The 19,481-nt window shown below is 31.5% G+C and overlaps 2 protein-coding genes across 8 annotated transcripts; both read left to right on the top strand.

The window, feature by feature from the left end:
- The first annotated feature begins 8,067 nt into the window (after positions 1-8,067).
- On the top strand, positions 8,068-11,237 carry LOC114178091. 3 transcript variants are annotated; one of them, XM_028063794.1, is made up of 8 exons: positions 8,068-8,358; positions 8,435-8,611; positions 9,080-9,166; positions 9,264-9,524; positions 9,628-9,792; positions 9,905-9,958; positions 10,077-10,223; positions 10,830-11,237. In XM_028063794.1, the coding sequence occupies exons 2-8, from the start codon at positions 8,447-8,449 to the stop codon at positions 11,202-11,204; spliced, it is 1,254 nt and encodes a 417-aa protein (XP_027919595.1). In that variant the 5' UTR covers positions 8,068-8,358; positions 8,435-8,446; the 3' UTR covers positions 11,205-11,237. The 3 variants fall into 3 exon arrangements, with proteins under 3 accessions (XP_027919595.1, XP_027919597.1, XP_027919596.1); XM_028063796.1 differs by having other exon boundaries at positions 8,082-8,358; positions 8,533-8,611; XM_028063795.1 differs by lacking the exon at positions 8,068-8,358 and having other exon boundaries at positions 8,367-8,611.
- A 1,915-nt stretch (positions 11,238-13,152) lies between these two features.
- LOC114178092 lies at positions 13,153-17,752 on the top strand. 5 transcript variants are annotated; one of them, XM_028063799.1, is made up of 4 exons: positions 14,894-15,015; positions 15,099-15,349; positions 17,386-17,436; positions 17,520-17,752. In XM_028063799.1, the coding sequence occupies exons 1-3, from the start codon at positions 14,980-14,982 to the stop codon at positions 17,420-17,422; spliced, it is 324 nt and encodes a 107-aa protein (XP_027919600.1). In that variant the 5' UTR covers positions 14,894-14,979; the 3' UTR covers positions 17,423-17,436; positions 17,520-17,752. The 5 variants fall into 5 exon arrangements, 3 of the variants coding, with proteins under 3 accessions (XP_027919600.1, XP_027919599.1, XP_027919598.1); XR_003603263.1 differs by lacking the exon at positions 14,894-15,015 and adding an exon at positions 13,153-13,457 and having other exon boundaries at positions 17,386-17,752; XR_003603262.1 differs by lacking the exon at positions 14,894-15,015 and adding an exon at positions 14,638-14,887 and having other exon boundaries at positions 17,386-17,752.
- Positions 17,753-19,481: the final 1,729 nt, after the last annotated feature.

Raw genomic sequence — 19,481 nt, 5'->3', positions numbered from 1 at the left:
TATAGTTGAAAAAAAAAATTGCATAAGAATGGTTAATGTTTGAATGGAGTTGCAACATTGGATTCCCTTTTGAGAGTTTCGAAGCTCGATTGTACCGTTGCGTAATTTATTCACATTTTACATTATTTTTTATTTTGGCGCCTCGAACCGTACCGAGATGGATTCTGTCACGGGCGCGCGTGTGATGTGCGTGTGATGAGTGAAGGTACACGTGTAGGGTCAGTGATGCGGTTGGGCCAAAGGGTCCAAACAAACTCTTTCTTTGTTAGTGATGAGGTTGCAGGGCAACATGACGAAACCCTGCTACGGCTTCTCCAGGGATTATGATGTCTCAAATACCTTTTCATATATATCTAAATATATTTTTCTATGTCAAAATTATTTTTAGAGGTAAACATATTTTTATATCTTTAATTAACTGTGATGTGTCTGTGTAAAATTTAAATTTCTTCTATTTTAAAGAAATTTTTGAAGTGAGCTTTTCTTTTTAATATTTAAATTCAAAAAATGAGTTTTCCATAGCACTCAGCAAATAATTGCATTCAAATGTTCTAGTTTTCTTAAAAAAATAAATATTGTATTTATTGATCACTTTCATTAAATTTTGACAATTTTTTTTTTTTACTTGAATTCTTCTTTTTTCTTTTTACGAACCAAAATTATATTAGGTTATGTTACTCTTCGGCAGTACTATTCATAGTTCAAATTTAGTTTTTTTTTCTTTTTAACTATCGAATTTTAAGCGGATTTTCAATGTCCAATCACACTATTTAGAATAGATAAGTCAGCTCTTTATAAACTATATTTCAGTCGGTTTTTTCAACATATGTTTAGTTGTAAAAATCAAAGTTTTAACAATTTTTTAGTGTGGATAAAATAATTTAATCTCTATTTTCAATTTTATCCTTAAGTCTAAGTTGAGTTAGTTGAACCATCAATTCAAAATTATTTGTTTTGATTTTTGATCTAGATAGATTATAGATGATTCAATTAAGACTCATTCGGCTCGACTTTCGATTAAGATTGAACCAACACAACCTTTGACCTAAGTCGACCTAAATTGTTTGTTGATCTAGGCTGAAAAGGTTAGACCATCACCATGCTTATCCATTAGATGAGTTGACCTAGCTTGACCAACAACTTGAATCGACCCGACTCAACCATCAATTTGGATCGATCAAACTTTACCATCGACTAGCGTTATCCTAACTCGATCATCAACTCGGACCGACTTAGATTGACTTCAACCTGGATCAATCTTTGACCTAAACGATCTGTCTCGACCTTTGTAAATGAAGTAAAAATGAGTGAATTTTTTATATATTTTTGGATATTTAAAATTATTTTGTTTTATTCATTTGAAATACCTCCAAAAATTCCTTAAATTTAAATTTATTTTTAATTACCTTGTTCAAACATAGCATTAATGTTTTGGATTAAAAACGATATAATTACCTTGTTCATTGAAACTGATTTTTTTTAATGTCTCTCAAAAAAGAAATCTAACAAATATATAAGTGAGTCTTCTAATTATTTTTTCTTAAAGAAACTAACAACATCAGATAAATAAATTTTACTCATACATATTTATACACATTTGTAGAGTTTTTTTCTTTCATGAGTTTATTAACTAAAAATCATACTTATATTATTCTCATCTAATTCTTTTTTCTCTTCATCGAACACAATACATAGGGACGGTAAAAAAAGATCGCACTCATTAATATTGATGACTCACGGGTATTGTGGTATTTGATTTACGAATATTAATAAATTTTATTTTAATTTTTTAATTTAAAATGCAAGTGATCAAAATAAGAGTATTAATAAAAAATTAATTTAAAAATTAATTTTATATATTTTTATTAAACTTAGTAAATCGAAGTTATTTCTGTAAAATATTAATTTTTAAAATTTATATTTTGACATAACTCATGGTTTAATTTCCTTTGTACAAATATCAAATTTATTTACATCGAGTAACTTAATTTGAATTTTATTTAAATTTTTTTTTAATCCAAATTTTTATTTTAAATATTTTCTTAAGATAATTTTATTCAAAATTTTTAAAAATAATATGTAAAAATATTTATGAATATTCATTGGAATCCACGTGTAAAAAAAAACTTGTGAATTTTATTTTCATATATCTAACATATAACAAAATGGCTATCAGTTTTAGACATGAGGGATAGAGTAGACACTATAAGTTACCAATTCAACTCATTATCATTCGTAACCTATATATATATATATATATATATATATATATATATATATATATATATATATATATATATATATATATATATATATATATATATATATATATATATATATATATATATATATATATAAAGCTAAATTGACCATATATTAAAAAATAAATTTTGTATCTTAAATATACGTAACTTTTTTATGTAAAATCTTTATTGTACGATGTTTCAAAATGTTATTTACGTAGTTCATTCATTAAATTCAAAACGTGTTTTTTTCACGTCAAATAAATTGTCTACAATTGAATCTATACCAAATCTTTGAACTATTTTTTTTTTTTTTAAATGTATACTGTGAAACAATTGTTTGAAATGTTGTCTTTTACACTGGGCAATACAATGTCCACTATATTTATGGTAGAAAAGGATGTTACGTGGAGACTGGAGAATAAAACAAGAGTGATAACTTTATACATGCAAAGATACAACTGTGTTCTTTTACATCTTGACAACAAAAGACTGATAAAAGTAATTTCCAATTTTCTAAAACTATGAACTTGTCCCACATAATTAAAGACCATAGTTGCATCTTGTTTCATTTCATGTTTATTAAAGTGTTCTAAGTAAAACTCTCTTACCCGAAACAAAAAATTCATTCTATGGCTCCAGTCTTTCTGCAACCGAGATAGAAAAGTGTCTTTATGGCCTCAGGTGTTAATCAAGGCCAAAAAACATCTCTTTTAACCTCGTTCCAATATGCATCGAGTCTAAAACAGAGATCGAATGACAAAAAAACTGGAATCAATAGTCTTTTTTGCACTAATATTCTGTTGCTTACTGTTAAATCAAATAATATAAAATATTTGCAAATTCCCTTATTGATTTTTTTGTGTTTGTATTTCTATAACTTTTGATCAAGAGTTGTAGTAAAAGAAAAATAAAACTAAATATATGTTGTTCTAAAGGTCGACTGTTAGAATTTTAATTTCATTCAAGATTGTTTTATAAAAATTAAATAGACTTTTCGTGAAAAGCACATTGAATGAAAAAACTTTCTAAAGAACACGTGGTAACAAGATCTAGAAAGCAGTGCTTTCATTTTCAAATAATATATTATCATCAACCTTACGTAGCAATAAAATATATTAAAATAATTTATTTTATAATAGACAATAATTTAATTGGTTGTCTAAAGAATATATGAAGATGAGAAAATTGAATAAATTTATACACTCAATATATTTAAGTTTCAGGTAAAAGTAGTCTCGTAATATCTTGTATTGATGATTTATTAATGTCAACGAAATTTAATATATTTTTTCCAAATATTCAAAGTACAAAAATACAAGTATAAGATATTAACGTATAGTTACTTAATTAAATTTGATAACATCTATAGATTTATATATTTTTAACTAAAATTTTATTAAATATGTTTAGTTTATTAAATGTTTGATTTTTTAAATTAAGTTCTAATTAATTGATATTTTGAGTATTATTTTATCATGACATCTCCTTGTGTCTGTTTACTAAGACATGTAAGATTTTACAGTTAATATAAAATTATATCGTTGTTATTGTAAAATGGCAAATGAAGGTTATTACTTTAATTAAAATATGAAACTTTTGAGTTATGTTATCGATGATGAGGAAATGAACATCTTTTGGTTTTATATTTTTAACAAGTAATTTAATGTTTACTCAATTTTCTTTTGATTCAATGTGATCTCCATAGTTTCTTAAAAAATTCGTATCCCTTCCATTACACTGATGATAATGTCATTTAGAGAGAGTGATGATTTATCACAGTAATATAGATAATGACATATCACTTAAGTTGTAGAATAACAAATATCATATGTTACAAACGTCATAGGTAGAGGTGACTAAAGGTTGAGAGAGTACAAGTTTCATCTTACAAGCTGATTTTGTATGATTGAGATAAATTTAAAATTTATTACTTAAAATAGTCGTCTGACGTTATCTTAATAAAATTAATTCATTATTTGTTAAGTCTATTATGTTATCTACCATTAAATTATCCTCTAATATTTAATCTCAAAATTGAGATGTATATATATCTTAACGTGAGAAATTTGTTAAAGATCCAACATCGATCAAAAATAAAACGAATTTATAAGTTCCTCTACCATCTTTTTATTGTGGAGTTAGAGAGACGTCATGAAAGTGTGAAGGTCATTGCTTAGGCTTGTCATAGCTATATGCATACTTGTTCTAATGAGGATGATTTTTTGAGTCCCGATCAATTTTTAATGAACACCACCCAATACATAAATTAGAATGAAAAATCCACAAATGCACTAATTTTATTGAAAAAGTTTTCTTCCCATATCTTCCAAAATTTCATTCTTTATTCAACCCACATAAAATCTTATTACAATCATCTTTCTAATCTTCAAAAAATATCATATTTTCCACCTTAGCAAATTAATACGTAATCCACAATATTCGCGTAATCTCAAATTGTCACATATATGTCACGTTTCATTCTCCTGTAAAATATTAAATCATCATAACAAACATATGAAGTAATAATGATATTAAGCCCAATTTAGTTTTTATCTAATATCACAAAATCTCATATATCTTGACATTTTGACATATAAAGATAAATTAATAAGATAACTTAAAATAGTATCCTCACTAAGCTAGAAAAAAAAAATACTTAATTAAAAATTACAATTAATATAAAATAAAATAAAAAACAAATATTTAATAATAATACACAAATTTACGATAAATTTAAAATTTAATTAATTCCACAACTTTCTTGTATACCTTGAATCATTTAAAAGTTTAAAAAAACCTACCACTGCTGAGAATTAATGGGATGAGTAAGAATTGCAGGAGGATTGATTCCTAGAATAATGGAAGAGGATTGAAAAGGAAAACATGTTTTAAAATCGGAACAAAGGAATCTTTGTCTGTGGAAGACAAGATTAATGAAATGAAATTAACACATGGTCGTGGATGCGACGCCAAGTTACAGATGATTCTCTCAGAGATTTGCATAATTATTATGTTATGTGCATGCAGCACTATCACCAAAATTATTTTATTTTTTCATCGGATTCCCTTTGAATCATTAAACATAATGTATCTTTTATTTTCACTCTCAAATGGACCCACTTCTTCATTCATCAAATCATCAATTATTATTCATTCACACATTATCCTCTCTTTTCTTTCTTCATGGAACACCAAGAGTGGTTACTTATTGCAGTCAATGGATGGGTCAACAAATTAACCACACTAATTATTTCTTTCAAACCCAACACATTCAGAATAATAATATTATTATTATTCTGCATTATAATTGAACTTTATTTCTTAGTTAGATTTTGAAAAGAAGAATAATGTTTTTATAAGTAAAAAAATAGTTTGAATAAAAATAGAGAGTAACGGATAGTCTCAGTCAGAACACGGGACAAAAGTTGCTCTTTTTACGTTTAAAAGCAAAGTTTTCAGTCTCGTTCGTTGCAAAAGAAAGGAGAAAGAAAGAAAATTTCAGCCTCAAAAGTGAAATCTGTTTTAGGACTTAAAAAAGAAAAAACTCTTTGTGGTCACATTTTGCAAGTTATCTGTTTAGAATTAAATGTGTGTCGTTGATCAAATTTTAATTAGGCTTAATATTTTTTTTGCTATAATATTTGAGAAGTTTATTTTTTTATTTTTTATTTTATTTAAAAATAATCAATATACTTTATTCTGAATTTTTAGTCATTAACACGTAATTACTTCTGAAATGTCAACACCAAAAAGAAATCATATTAATTATTTTAAAATAAAAAAAAATTAAAGAAAAAAAATCATATTAAATAAACTTGTAGCATATTAAGAAAAAAATGTATTAAAACTTAAATTTAATTCAAGTACAAAGAAGAGATATAATGACATACTTTTTAGAGGCGGAAGAAGTAAATTAATATTTTATTTTCTTTGGGTATTTTTAATTTTTATTTTCGTGTTGGTGTTTGAAATGCAAAGATAAAACGGTAAAGGCATTGAGTTCTGCACACACACACTCTCACTTGACAATTCGCAATTTCACATCAGTGGCTATCTAAATGACAAAAACTAGCGTGAGGACACTGCACACATTCATGAAAATTACGAACACACAGACCCACAATTCATTTTTATTTTTTTTCCTATTCCTTTGCCACCCTTTTTGTTTTTCCCCGTGCAAACATCAAACCCATTTTTATTATTATAAAAAGTAGTCAAAAAATGAGCCTTTTTTTTGTTTTTGTGGAGAAGAGCGAGAAGAAGGCGAATATAGTGCTATGTAACAGAAGTGAGAGAGGAAAATGACAAGAAAGAGGGAACTAGAAAGTGACGGTTTTTGTTTAACTATTTAATGAGTGAATAATGAATGTGAATAGTTAATAAGATATATAATATTATGAGGATGATGGAAAGTGGAAGGAGAGAGAAAAGGGTGATTTGAAGAAAGAGGAATAAAACAAAAGAGGGTTAGCTTAGTGTGAGATGTGTTGTGTGTGTGGCTGTTTAGTGGGTGCCCCTTTGCCTTCATAGAAAGTGAGAAAGTGGGGTGAGGTTGGGCTAGTTGGTAGTTCTCCACATTGCAATTTTTTGTGCCTGAAGAAGGTGAAAGGGGGAAACTTCACTCTTCAAAGCTTCTTAGGGTGTCAACTTTTTAAGGTTGAGACTGCATTTTTTTGAAGGGTTGTGTTGTGATGGGTTCTAGTGGTGGTTGTGTTATGTGAAATGTAGATCTTTATGTGGGTGTGCTGATTTCTTAAACAAACTATTTTTTTTCTCCTATGTTGTTGAAAAGGAAAATTATAGCCCTAGCCCTTTCGATGCAATTATTGATTAAATTTTGAAGCAGTAGCTAGAAAGTACTGAGAGAAAGAAGTGCGTAATGATTTGCTTTTCTTTTTCTCCTGTTTAATCAGCCACTGGATTTGAAGTAGTTGTCAGATGCTAACAAGGTTTTCAGATTTTTCTGCACATGGTGTTTTCATTGCTATTTCTATTTCTGCTATGTTTATTTTGTGGGTTCTTCTCTCTCTGTTATGTGAAATGTAGATCTTTATGTGGGTGTGCTGATTTCTTAAACAAACTATTTTTTTTCTCCTATGTTGTTGAAAAGGAAAATTATAGCCCTAGCCCTTTTGATGTTATAGCCCTAGCCCTTTTGATGCAATTATTGATTAAATTTTGAAGCAGTAGCTAGAAAGTACTGAGAGAAAGAAGTGCGTAATGATTTGCTTTTCTTTTTCTCCTGTTTAATCAGCCACTGGATTTGAAGTAGTTGTCAGATGCTAACAAGGTTTTCAGATTTTTCTGCACATGACGTTTAAATGTTGGTTTGGTTAGTTTTTACTTTTTAAACTTTCGAAAAACAATATTCACGGGAACTAAATGATCCCGTAGCCAAAAGAATGCGAAAAATTCTATTTAAACGTCAAAATCCACACTTTTAAACAAGTCACTATTACATTATTGACTTTCTCAACCAATGTCTCAGCGACAACGTTTTTTTTTTTAATTTTTATATATTCTAGTGATATTTTTAATATATATTAGGTATTATTTATACACATGGAATATTTAAATGATTTGACTCTTATTTTTTATTCGGCGAATTTAATTTATTATAAGAAAAATTTGCTAAGTTTTACTAATGGCGAAGGAGGGTTGAAAAGTGAGTCGTAGCTGGTCCAAGGGTAATAAAAATAGGTTAAAGTTTTTTTTCATTACGCACATTATTCGTCTTTATTCTCTCTCATACGTAGAGAGAGAAAAAGAAGGAATTTAATTTAATTTTTTTATATTTGATTATATTTTATATTATATTTTAGTTGATATAGTTGACAGAGGTTGAGCAAAGAGAAGGGGGCAGAGTAGGGTTTTAATCTTCACCAATCCTTTACCCTCTTCAACGTACAATCCGAGCTTGAGAGAGAGAAACAGAAACAAAATCAGAAACCCTTCTTTTTTCTTCTTCTCTTCGTTATTTCTTCTTTCAATTTTCGCAGTACTAACCCTAGTTTCCTTGAACTCTCACTTGGAAACCCTAGCTGCTTCAGCTATGCCTCATTTATGCTGAATTCGCCACTATGTGGCTGCCATTTCAGTTCACAACAGTAAGGTAAGTGAAGGATTTGTTAGTTTCGTTGCTAGAGTGTGATTGGAATTACAAATGTTATGACTGCATTTTTTTGAAGGGTTGTGTTGTGATGGGTTCTAGTGGTGGTTGTGGTGTCACTATTCTCCTTCTTTTCTGTTTGTGGGGCGTTTTTTTCTCCCTATCTTCTGCTGCTAGACTCAGTGTTTCAAGGCAGAAGCTTGAGGTTGCTAAGCACTTGAATCGCTTGAACAAGTCTCCTGTTAAGACCATTCAGGTTTCTCTCTTTCTCTTTCTTATTTTTGTGTTTTGAGATGTTCTTAATCCACCCCATTTGGGTGTTTCTTCTTGTTTTAATCTGTTTGGCACCCAATAAAAAGATTACTTTTTTGGTTTGGTCTTTGGTTGTTGTAGGTGGGATGTTAATGAAATGATTCTTTACCTTTCAAACACTTTCGGTTAAAATATCCTTTCTTGCGAGCTGCTATTTCTATTTCTGCTATGTTTATTTTGTGGGTTCTTCTCTCTCTGTTATGTGAAATGTAGATCTTTATGTGTGTGTGCTGATTTCTTAAACAAACTATTTTTTTTCTCCTATTTTGTTGAAAAGGAAAATTATAGCCCTAGCCCTTTCGATGGAATTATTGATTAAATTTTGAAGCAGTAACTAGAAAGTACTGAGAGAAAGAAGTACGTAATGATTTGCTTTTCTTTTTCTTCTGACATGATTTTTCATGTGTTGCAGAGTCCAGATGGGGATACGATAGACTGTGTGCCTGTTTCGAAGCAGCCAGCATTTGATCATCCATTCCTCAAAGATCACAAGATTCAGGTCCACTTTCTTCAACTCAAGATCTATGCTTCTTGTTCATTGTGTTTCTTCTTTTTTATGAGTATTTGCTCACCAATACCATGCTTTGATTTAACAGACAAGACCTTCTTTCCACCCTGAAGGGCTTTTTGATGAGAACAAGGTATCTGAAAATCCCAAAGCAAAAGTTCATATCCCCATTAGTCAGGCGTGGCATGCGAATGGTAGATGCCCTGAGGACACAATACCCGTCAGAAGAACAAAAGAGGAGGATGTTCTGAGAGCAAGTTCAGTGAGAAGGTATGGTAGGAAGAAGCACAGAGCAATTCCTAAGCCTAGGTCTGCAGAGCCTGATCTAATTAACCAGAGTGGTCATCAGGTAAGAACTGTTTTGAGTTCCTTCTTGTGTTATCAGTTTTTTTGTTGTAGCCTTGGTCTAATTCTTAACTGTGTTTTTGTGGTTTGTTTTTCGTTTTTACCAGCATGCAATAGCATATGTTGAAGGAGACAAGTATTATGGAGCCAAAGCCACTATAAATGTGTGGGAACCCAAGATACAAAAACCTAACGAGTTCAGTTTGTCTCAGCTGTGGATATTAGGAGGCTCATTTGGTCAAGATCTCAATAGCATTGAAGCTGGCTGGCAGGTAGAAAAATCACACTATTCATTTAGTCTGAATGTACAAACTAAGCATCTTTTCTGTTTTTAACTCTGAGTTATACTTGTAAATTGCAATGACACTTTGTTCTTGATAACAGGTTAGCCCAGATTTATATGGTGACAACAACACACGGTTATTCACCTACTGGACTGTAAGCTTCTACCTTTTGAACTTATATGTTGAACTATGTGGCTTTCTATTTTTCTTGTTAGTGAAAGAATAGTGTGTGTTTTTTTTTTTGTCTAAAACTCACTTTCTGCATTTTATAGAGTGATGCATATCAAGCAACTGGCTGCTACAATCTTCTCTGCTCGGGGTTTATTCAAGTGAATAGTGAAATAGCAATGGGTGCAACTATTACCCCAGTTTCTGGATACCGAAACTCTCAGTATGATATCAGTATACTTATCTGGAAGGTAAATTCCCAGGAGTTTTTCTACTCATTAATGAACAGAAAGAAACAATCTTTGAGCATCATGAATTTCATCATTCTTCCAACAAGATGTTTTTTGACTTGTGGACCGTTGTAATGTCTCTAGTGCTTGGATTGTTGGAAATATAACATCTTTCAACCGACCGTAAGAAACATGACATGTGTAAAATACCATATGCAAGTGTTTGATAATTCATAACCAGTATAATAATCTTGAGTTTTACTATTTCTCACTAATTAACTAGCTAGTAAAAGCTTTTTTACCTAGAATCATTAGAATCTTCTTTATTGTAGCACAGATCCCTGGTATCTCTTCCCAACTTCTTTTGATCTAGAGTTGCATATGGACCCCAATTGTAGTGTGATGGGACAGTGTTAACAATTCAACCTCAGAAACCTTAAAAAAAGTCATGAGATGCTCACATACTCATGCCTATAAATGCCAGCACACAGTACATGTATTTTAAGCCATCATCATGACTAATATAGTACAAAATTCCCTCTGCTAATGTTTGAGCTAAACAACATGCTCATTAAAGACATGAACTTTGTTACTGTTATTAACTAGTTATCTTCTCTGTTCTTGTAGGATCCAAAAGAGGGACACTGGTGGATGCAATTTGGGAATGACTATGTGTTGGGGTATTGGCCTTCTTTCCTCTTCTCATATTTGGTTGACAGTGCTTCCATGATAGAGTGGGGAGGTGAAGTTGTTAATTCTGAGCCTGATGGTCAACACACTTCAACTCAAATGGGAAGTGGCCATTTTCCTGAAGAGGGGTTTGGCAAAGCAAGTTACTTCAGAAATATTCAAGTGGTTGATAGCTCCAACAATCTCAAGGCACCCAAAGGCCTTGGCACCTTCACTGAGCAATCAAACTGCTATGATGTTCAAACAGGCAGTAATGGGGATTGGGGTCACTACTTTTACTATGGTGGCCCTGGTAAAAACCCTAATTGTTAATGAGTAATGATGTGGTGAAAAAAAAAATGAAAAAAGGAAAAGTTGCAGCCTATTGTATCATTCAATCCTAGTATTAAAGCTCTTCTCTTCTCTCCTACCATCTTGTATACCCTTTTCTGTAGTGGCAGTTCGGTTCCAATCTTGAATTGTGAGAGCCGGCCGTTTGTAATTTTTTTTCGTGGGAAATCACTGGGCCTTACGAGCTTGTTGCTTCCTTGTATTGAATGCTTTGCAATTCTTTTAAGTAATTTTGTTGGAATCCACGGGAAGATGCATGTTGGCAACGTTGTTACGGCTAGTGTTTACCGTAGAGGTATTACATGGGGCATGGATGCCAAGTTTAAATGATATGTCTAACCTTTAAATCTTCAACGTGATATACTTAGAAAATAATATTTTTTATCTATCAATGTTTTGGGCTAAAGTAGGTGATTAATTGAATTTCTCTTTGTTTCCTTTGTAGAAAAAGGGACTACCTGAATGAAACTGAAATTCTCATGAAATCTATAGTCCCATGTATTAGGTTTATAATTTTAGTATGTCTGTTGGAATCTTAAGTAACAGGGTTAGAAATCTGAAGTTATAACGGCATGGTTTATGGTATATTTTTAATGAAATATAATGAATTTGAGACTAAACATACCTTTATATTCCATATATGTTGTTTGTATTAATATTGGACGAATGTCATTTAAAAATTGTGTCTGTTGATGTAACAAATATGTGCATTTTGCTGGGTGACTCATGTGAGTTATTAAAAATTAATTTCCCAAATATGTGTCTCTCAAGCTGCTACTTCCTCCAAGGTAAGCATGGATTCTTGCTTTTTAATTTTTGAAGGTTTACCAGATGGGATATTTAATTCCATTATTAGAGGCCTTTCTCCATATGTGCTGTTTATCTTCCAAGTATATATATGTGTGTGTATATAATTGGAAGACACTTCAGAAGCTAGTTTTGTGAGGTTGAATTATGCCTAAATCCATATTCTAGGATGTAATTAGAATCTATCATAGTTCCATTAGAAGGGTCACCCATCATATTATTCACATACCAAGATCAATAATGCTGAGGGTGAGGGGATGTATTGGGAAAATTCTTAGTCTCATTTCGGCTAGAGATAAAATTTGAAAAGAGTATGTAAATGGGAAACCACCCTCACCTCACAAGTTGGTTTTGTAGAGTTGGGTTAGACATTATCCTACATTATAAGACTTCCGTTTAGAATACTCTCATATTTTTTAGTTTCAGTTACCAAATTTCATTGGACTACTTGCTTCTTTTTGGAGGTAAGCCTTAGCACAACCATAAGGTGGCTGCATCGCATTGTGGCAGTCATGGTGTAGTCAAGGAAACATCTCCTGCTGGTTGAAGTAAGGTTGTGTTGTGTGTATATCAGACCTCCCTCAAACGCCATAATGATGCAAGCTCATACATTATGCTACCCTTTCAGTCACCTTTTTAGGGATCTGAATACCATTAGGCTACCTAGGAATACTCACATTAGATTTAATTATTATTTTTTCTCTATCTATAAAATTTTAATTTATCAGGGATAGAGTACAAATCAGGAGGGTTTGTAGTCCTTCTTTACCAGCTATTGCTGGCAAAAGAAGCTAGAAAATGCAGTGATTACCAAGTTGCTTTAACCTGTGGGTTTTGATCTCTAATATGATATTAGAGCATCCATGACAATAGTTCATTCTTCCACCCTCATTTTTTTAAAAAATGTTTAATTTTGGCAAGACCGTCATATAATTTTATGTGCTTCAAAGTCAAGCTCAATGGATGTTGTGTGGGGGAATTTTAGATACTTAGATATAAAGCCATCATAAGTTTTCAACGAAAAATTTAAGCTTTTAGGAATCCTTGGGAAAGTAATGCAATATCATTGTATGTGTGACTCTGCCTAACCTTTGATTTAAATCATTGTGACAACTAGAAACATCATGACCAAATGTGAAAAAGAGTTGGTACCGAATAGAGTATGTCTATGACCACCAAGAAATCTGAGGCCTCTGCAATGACTCTTGCGATCATTTGGGACAAGGTTGGTATTGTTGAACTCGGTATTCAAAACCCGAGAGAAGGTTTTGTGCAATACTGGCTTGTGGTGGTGTTTCCGGAAGACAAGTGGATTTTACTACATTTACCATATTTGTAGTTTTCTTTTGGAAATTTTCAAGACAAGCCTCTTGCGGTAGGACTAGGTATCACTTTATTGGCCTTGGATCAAGTCTATTGCTAAGCAAGGTAACAATAGATTCATACTTTTCAGTTGGCTTTTAAATTCGTTGAGTCACTCCTTGGGTTAAATTGTATCACAAATTGCTGTGATAGTGACAAATAGGGTTTGATTCATAGAAGATACTCAGAAATTGTTTGATCTTAAAGCATCATGGTTTGAAGTTCTGGACAAAATTGTTTGGCCTTTGTGTTCAGGTGAAGGTGAAATTAGGGTTGAATTTTTATCTCATAATTGCCATGATTTGTTGCATCTGATTCAATGCTGCTAAATGTTGTCATTTTCGAATATTCTGGCAGAACTTTTGTCAATTGCCATATGCAATTTCTGAAGGGAGGCTTGTTATGGTGGTGCCATATGCCGTAATAGTGTTTATGTGCCAGAAATTTTTTTCCTTCTCCATGTTTTGCCATCGGCCTTTGAGAACACTGATCCAAAAATTGTAGGAAGCATATTTTGAGTAATCAAGATTGTAACCAAGAAATAAGCAACTGATCTTTTACTCCCATTAGATATAGGCTCTTGAGGTATGGTCTGCTATCTTCAGGTGTGAGGAATTTTGGTGTAAGTAATGGATTAATTGGAACGTGATGTGGCCTTTGATTGTTGGTTCAACTTACCAGCACAAAATCAACCAATTCTTATATTCTTGTTTTTTGGAAATAGAGTTAGAAAATATAACTGCCAACAACAACACTGGAGAAGATTCCTTAGCAGAGAAAGGTGTTAATGGATGATGCACTCAGAGGCATCTAGGTTTCACGGTTGAGCTAAAAATGAACTCAAACTTGCAATGATGCGGATCCAACTATATATATATATATATATATATATATATATATATAACCATGGGATTCCTATGAATTAGAGACAAAATTGTAGACAGTTGTAACTAAAGTTAGTTACTAACGAGCTGGCTATAGTTCATTGAGATATTCAGTAGTAATGTTACACTCATTACAGAAAGTTGCACTTCTCTAATTAATATGAACACACCTTGAAAATTTGTGAACCTAAGAAGAAAAGGATGTCTCATAAAAGTTGGGGTGAAATTATGTTCAAGCTGATTGGAGCAGAATTTTTTCGTGTTTGTATATTGTTTCTATATTAGCAAAAAGGAATTCCTTATCATTTGTGGCATTTTTGGGTAGAAAGAAATAAATATTAACTCATTTTTGTTGTGCTGGACAATAATTAGTTAGTATAGTGAAGCAAAGCAAAAAAAGAAAAGAAAATTTCTGTCTACTTTTTATGAGTTTTTGATATTGTTTAGCAATTCATAGCTTATGTTGGTAGTTATCGATGAATTTTTATAATTGAGAGAAATAAAATGAAAGAAAATATATTTTAGGGAGCTTGTGCTAGTATGAGATACGATGAAAGAGAGAGAAGAGTTGAAAACAAGTAAATGCTCATCTAGACCCTAGGCTACAAATAGGTACAACTCAAAACAACTCTTTATTAAAGCCTATTCTGCTCCATGTTTCTATAATTATAACAATTAATTTTACAATATTTGATGAATCCACAATGATAGCAGTTGGATTGTTGAACCTAACACATAAGGTTGTGCTAGGTCTCATGGCTGCCTTTTGACACTATTTCGGGCTTCTTTGCATATATTGTTATTCATTTCTTTCTATTTGCAGTTGGATCTTTGCTCGAAAATGGCCAAATATCTTGCAAGGTCCTCAACTCCATTTGCTCTGCGGTTTCCTGAATCTTTCTGCATGGATTGTTGTTGTTTCTCCAATTTTGGTGCTTATAATTTGGGGATCCTGGTTGATTGTGATATTGGGTCGAGATCTGATTGGGTGGGCTGTAATAATGGCTGGTACTGCCCTTCTATTGGCTTTTTATTCAATTATGCTGTGGTGGAGAACTCAGTGGCAAAGCTCAAGTAAGTATTTTTTGGCCTATTATTTATTGTTTACAGTTATTAAGCTTTATATATTTTATTCAATTTGAAATTCACATTTCTAAATGCTGTAACCTAGGTAGAAATTGTTTCTGGTATTACGAATGTAGATTGTTTTCTGTTGTCAATGATCTTTAATCATTTAAGCAATTGACAAGCTTTGGAAGTGATGATTATGTCTTCTGTTTCACGAAATTTTAACAGAAGAGGGATGAGCGTACTGTTGTCGTGTATGACTCTTCTATTTATAAAATTGCAGTAGCTTCAGAGAAAACCTGGTCCATAGAAAATTTGGTCAAAAAAAGATCATTGGATGTGTTGGCAAATTGTCATAAACTTGTGATGAATAAAATGAGAACATGGGAACTCTTGTAGGGTTATGATTTTGTATGCCAAATAAAGAAATTTTGCATTGAGAATTTGCCTAATAACTCGAATAATGTTAATAGAGGATATCAGATGCTGTTTAAATTATGGGGGTTGAAGTAAAGAAATAATATAGAACAGGATTCTTGAGTAACATAATAATACATGGATATGGCATGTTTTACTTTTGAAACACAATGGGCCCTAATATTATAACATTTACTAATAATGCACATAGCAAGATTGACATTTGGAGTATCAATAGGTCTAGTCTAGTTGTAGCATTCAACATTAGGATGGACAGAATTTTGTTGTCAGAATAGGCTGCAGGAAGGAGACAACGTTTACTTTGAGGTTGATAATGAACACATAGACATGAACATAAGAGTTGATGTCTTTAATTTGATGAAAAAAAAGTTCATGATATTAAAGGTAGTCAACTCATATGTTCACAGTTATGTTTTCGTTGTCAACCTCAAAGTAAACATTGTCTCTTTTCCACAACATATTATGAGAACAAAATTACGTCCATCCTTTACCGATTCTGGTAGATTTCTTTGGTTGATCCCAAATGAGTACTTTGCACTTAACTCGGTGGAATTTTCCATGAAGAACAAATTTGAAATGATGTTTACGAACATGGTGGCAAATCCAAGAAAATTTCTTTGGCCGGATACTTGGTCAATTTGACGTGGAAAATATTTAGTATTGCCTCTCTGCCTGGAAGAATTTCTTCACACATAAGTTGGCTCATTTTAGCATTCTTAACATCCGTCGGCTAGATTTTATGTACTTGAGTTAATTATGAAGCTCAAGTTAGCATAACAATTTGAGTCAAATGCATCAGCAGACCAGTGATTTATTCCTATTCTCAAATAAAGTCAATCCTTGTTCATCTATAGCCTTCTCGGACAGATTGATATTTTGAGTAAAGTGCACCCGTAATCCAGTGACGGCATAAGATCTCTGACTTTGTTTGTCCACTTTTCGAAATTTTTCGTGGTGGTCGTTATCTTGAGTATCACTCCCTCAGAATAAGGGATTACATTCCTGGAATCAGTTCAATTGCCAGTGTATTAACATCATCACTCACTACCACAGACAGGATCACCAATTGCGAGTCTACTTTCGGAATGATTATTTTCCTGACCATACCAAAGATAATAAGAGGAGTGAGAAATGCATTCATTTTCTTTCCATCATAAAAGATTCCAGTGAACCAAAAGTTAGCTAATAGGTTTATTTAGAAATCCACAGAATACCATTTCCTTGACTGTATTCCCAATATTATCAGAAGAACTGCTGTTTTATGGTTAAAATTTTATCAAATAATCAGCAGTGTGTTCGCCTTGTTGATTACTCAATAGGTGTAAGTTCTTGTGATTACTCCAGTAGTTAAGCAAAATTTGAGAAGTCGGAACTTTAGACATGCTACAAATTGAGTTTTATATATTAGGAAATCCTTCTTAAATTTCCTGTACCATTGGTTCCTCGATGAAATTTTGATGTTCTTTTGGGAATTTAGATTATGAGAGATACAAGTAGGACATTGGTTTGTTGTTCGTCCAAATTCTGAGATCATCTGCTGCAAGTTATCATCCTTAGACTCTTCATTGTATCTCTACTTACCACGCTTTATGCTCTTTTGATAGGAAATTGCCTGCTAATTATGTGTATGAAGTGATGTAACGAGACTTCGTTTGGTACGACACGAGAGATCCTCAATTGCTCAATTGTCTAGTTGATAATAGATGGTGAAATCTTTTTCTGTTCTTTTCTTTTTCAGAATACGATGACACCAAGGACTTTAGCAGTGTTCAAGCTGTCCCCATTGTATAAAAGCATACACTTAGATTATTGTAGTTGATTGATTCATCTCTTCACATTGTATACCCTTGTAAAAAGTGATTTGTGAGTGGTAAGATAATTTTAAGGTGCCCTTGAAGGGGTGTTGTGATATAAATTCAAAACTGAACTTTGTTTAGTAAATATATATATAGTACATACATTTTCTCATCACATATTTCTCAAAATTTAACCTTTTTTTTTATGCTTCTTTTCTTGAGTATATATATTATATACAGGCTAATTTGCTCCGAAGCTAAAGAATAAAATAAATAGTATCACAATTCATGTGCAGTATTCTTTACTGTGTTTGGTTCGATACATGTCTGAGTGTGTTTGTGTGTATATATCGCATTTAATTGAGAAATTTGAATGGGTGGAAAAATGAGGGGACAAATGTTCTTTCCTTTTATTTTTGTCTCCTCCCCAATATTATTATTAGGACATTTTGCAGGAAAAAACGTAGTAATTTTAACTTTTGAAGTTTGTAAACTATTAAGATGTTATGGATACTTCTGCATGGTGAAGAAAAATAGATGTCATACATCATGGCTAACTGTGTTGCACCAGTTCTTACCAAAAGTGGAAGGCAAAAAAGATTCCTTAAAATCCAAATTTTTGTATGATCCAAGCCTAAACCCCTTCTGAACCCAGAGTTCTAAAACTACAGTTCCACACCCAAAAGAGTAACCCGCTACCCACAATCATTATCAAACATTATAAAGAGAAAATATTTCATCCCTTAATGTCGAACACCAAAGATCCTAGTGTTTTCATACCAAATGAAAGCCGAAAACAAAGCACGGATCCCATCACACAACAACGATGAGAGGGGCATCCGTCATTTCTCTGGTTCACAATTCTCTTAGACTATTGTTATCAATCCATAAGTAGAGTTTATGCTTCTCTCGTGCATTTGTTATTAAATATGTTTTTAACACCTATCTTTGATGTGAAATTTAAATTTTTCTTTGTGCGAATTTTAATAGATTTTGGTCCTGACACTCAAGATGACTAGATATAGTTCTTCTAACCTAAGTCACTCAAATTTGTTTAGATGTGTCAAATTGTGCTTTAAAATACCATTTAAGTTGTTCAGATCATTTTACTCGTTCTAACTCAAATGTCAGCATATGTTATTTAACACATAAAAAAATTATTGTCCTTATATTAAAATAGATTCACTGATTTTAAAAGTTTGGATATAAAATTGTATCAGATTAAAACATATTTCACGTCCAACCAACTTTAAAGATTACAAACATATTTAATCTTAAATAAATAAAGGGTTTAATTTTGTCACATTATTTCCAATATAGAGATTTTTGTATCACCAATATGTTAAAATCCATCTTAGATATAACTTTTACCTTATTTATTATAAAAATTTCTATAACTTTCAATTATGTAAGAATCCATGATTAATTAAAAGTTAAAAATCATTTATTCCAGTTAAATTCTATAATCAAATCCTTTTCAATAATAGTCAAAGATTAACAAGGGATAATTTCTTCATGTACTTCTATCATTTCTATATGCATTTTCATAAATTTTGTATTTCAAAATACAAAAAATTATATTTCAATCTGTATATTTTGAAATAAAAAATTAATAATGTATTATGAACTGCACAATCCAAAATATAAATATATTCTGAGTGATATAATTTGAAAAATATTTTTTGCACTACGAATTATGTATGCTGAAATACAAAAGAAAATATGCATTCCAAAATATATATTTTAAAGTATAAAAATTATATTTTAAATTACTCCAAAATACAAAAATTTACAGGGTGCAGAAAAATATTTGTGGAAGTACAGTAAAAAACTGCATAACAATAGTCTATACAGTAAAAGACCCATCTATGGGTGTGAGTGGACTCGGCACTACCAACAAGTAA

This window comes from Vigna unguiculata, chromosome 3, assembly GCF_004118075.2.
Source record: "Vigna unguiculata cultivar IT97K-499-35 chromosome 3, ASM411807v1, whole genome shotgun sequence".
In the NCBI taxonomy this organism is placed as follows: domain Eukaryota; kingdom Viridiplantae; phylum Streptophyta; class Magnoliopsida; order Fabales; family Fabaceae; genus Vigna; species Vigna unguiculata.
Note: the sequence above shows the minus strand (reverse complement) of the source record. Positions and strands in the feature narration are given on the sequence as shown.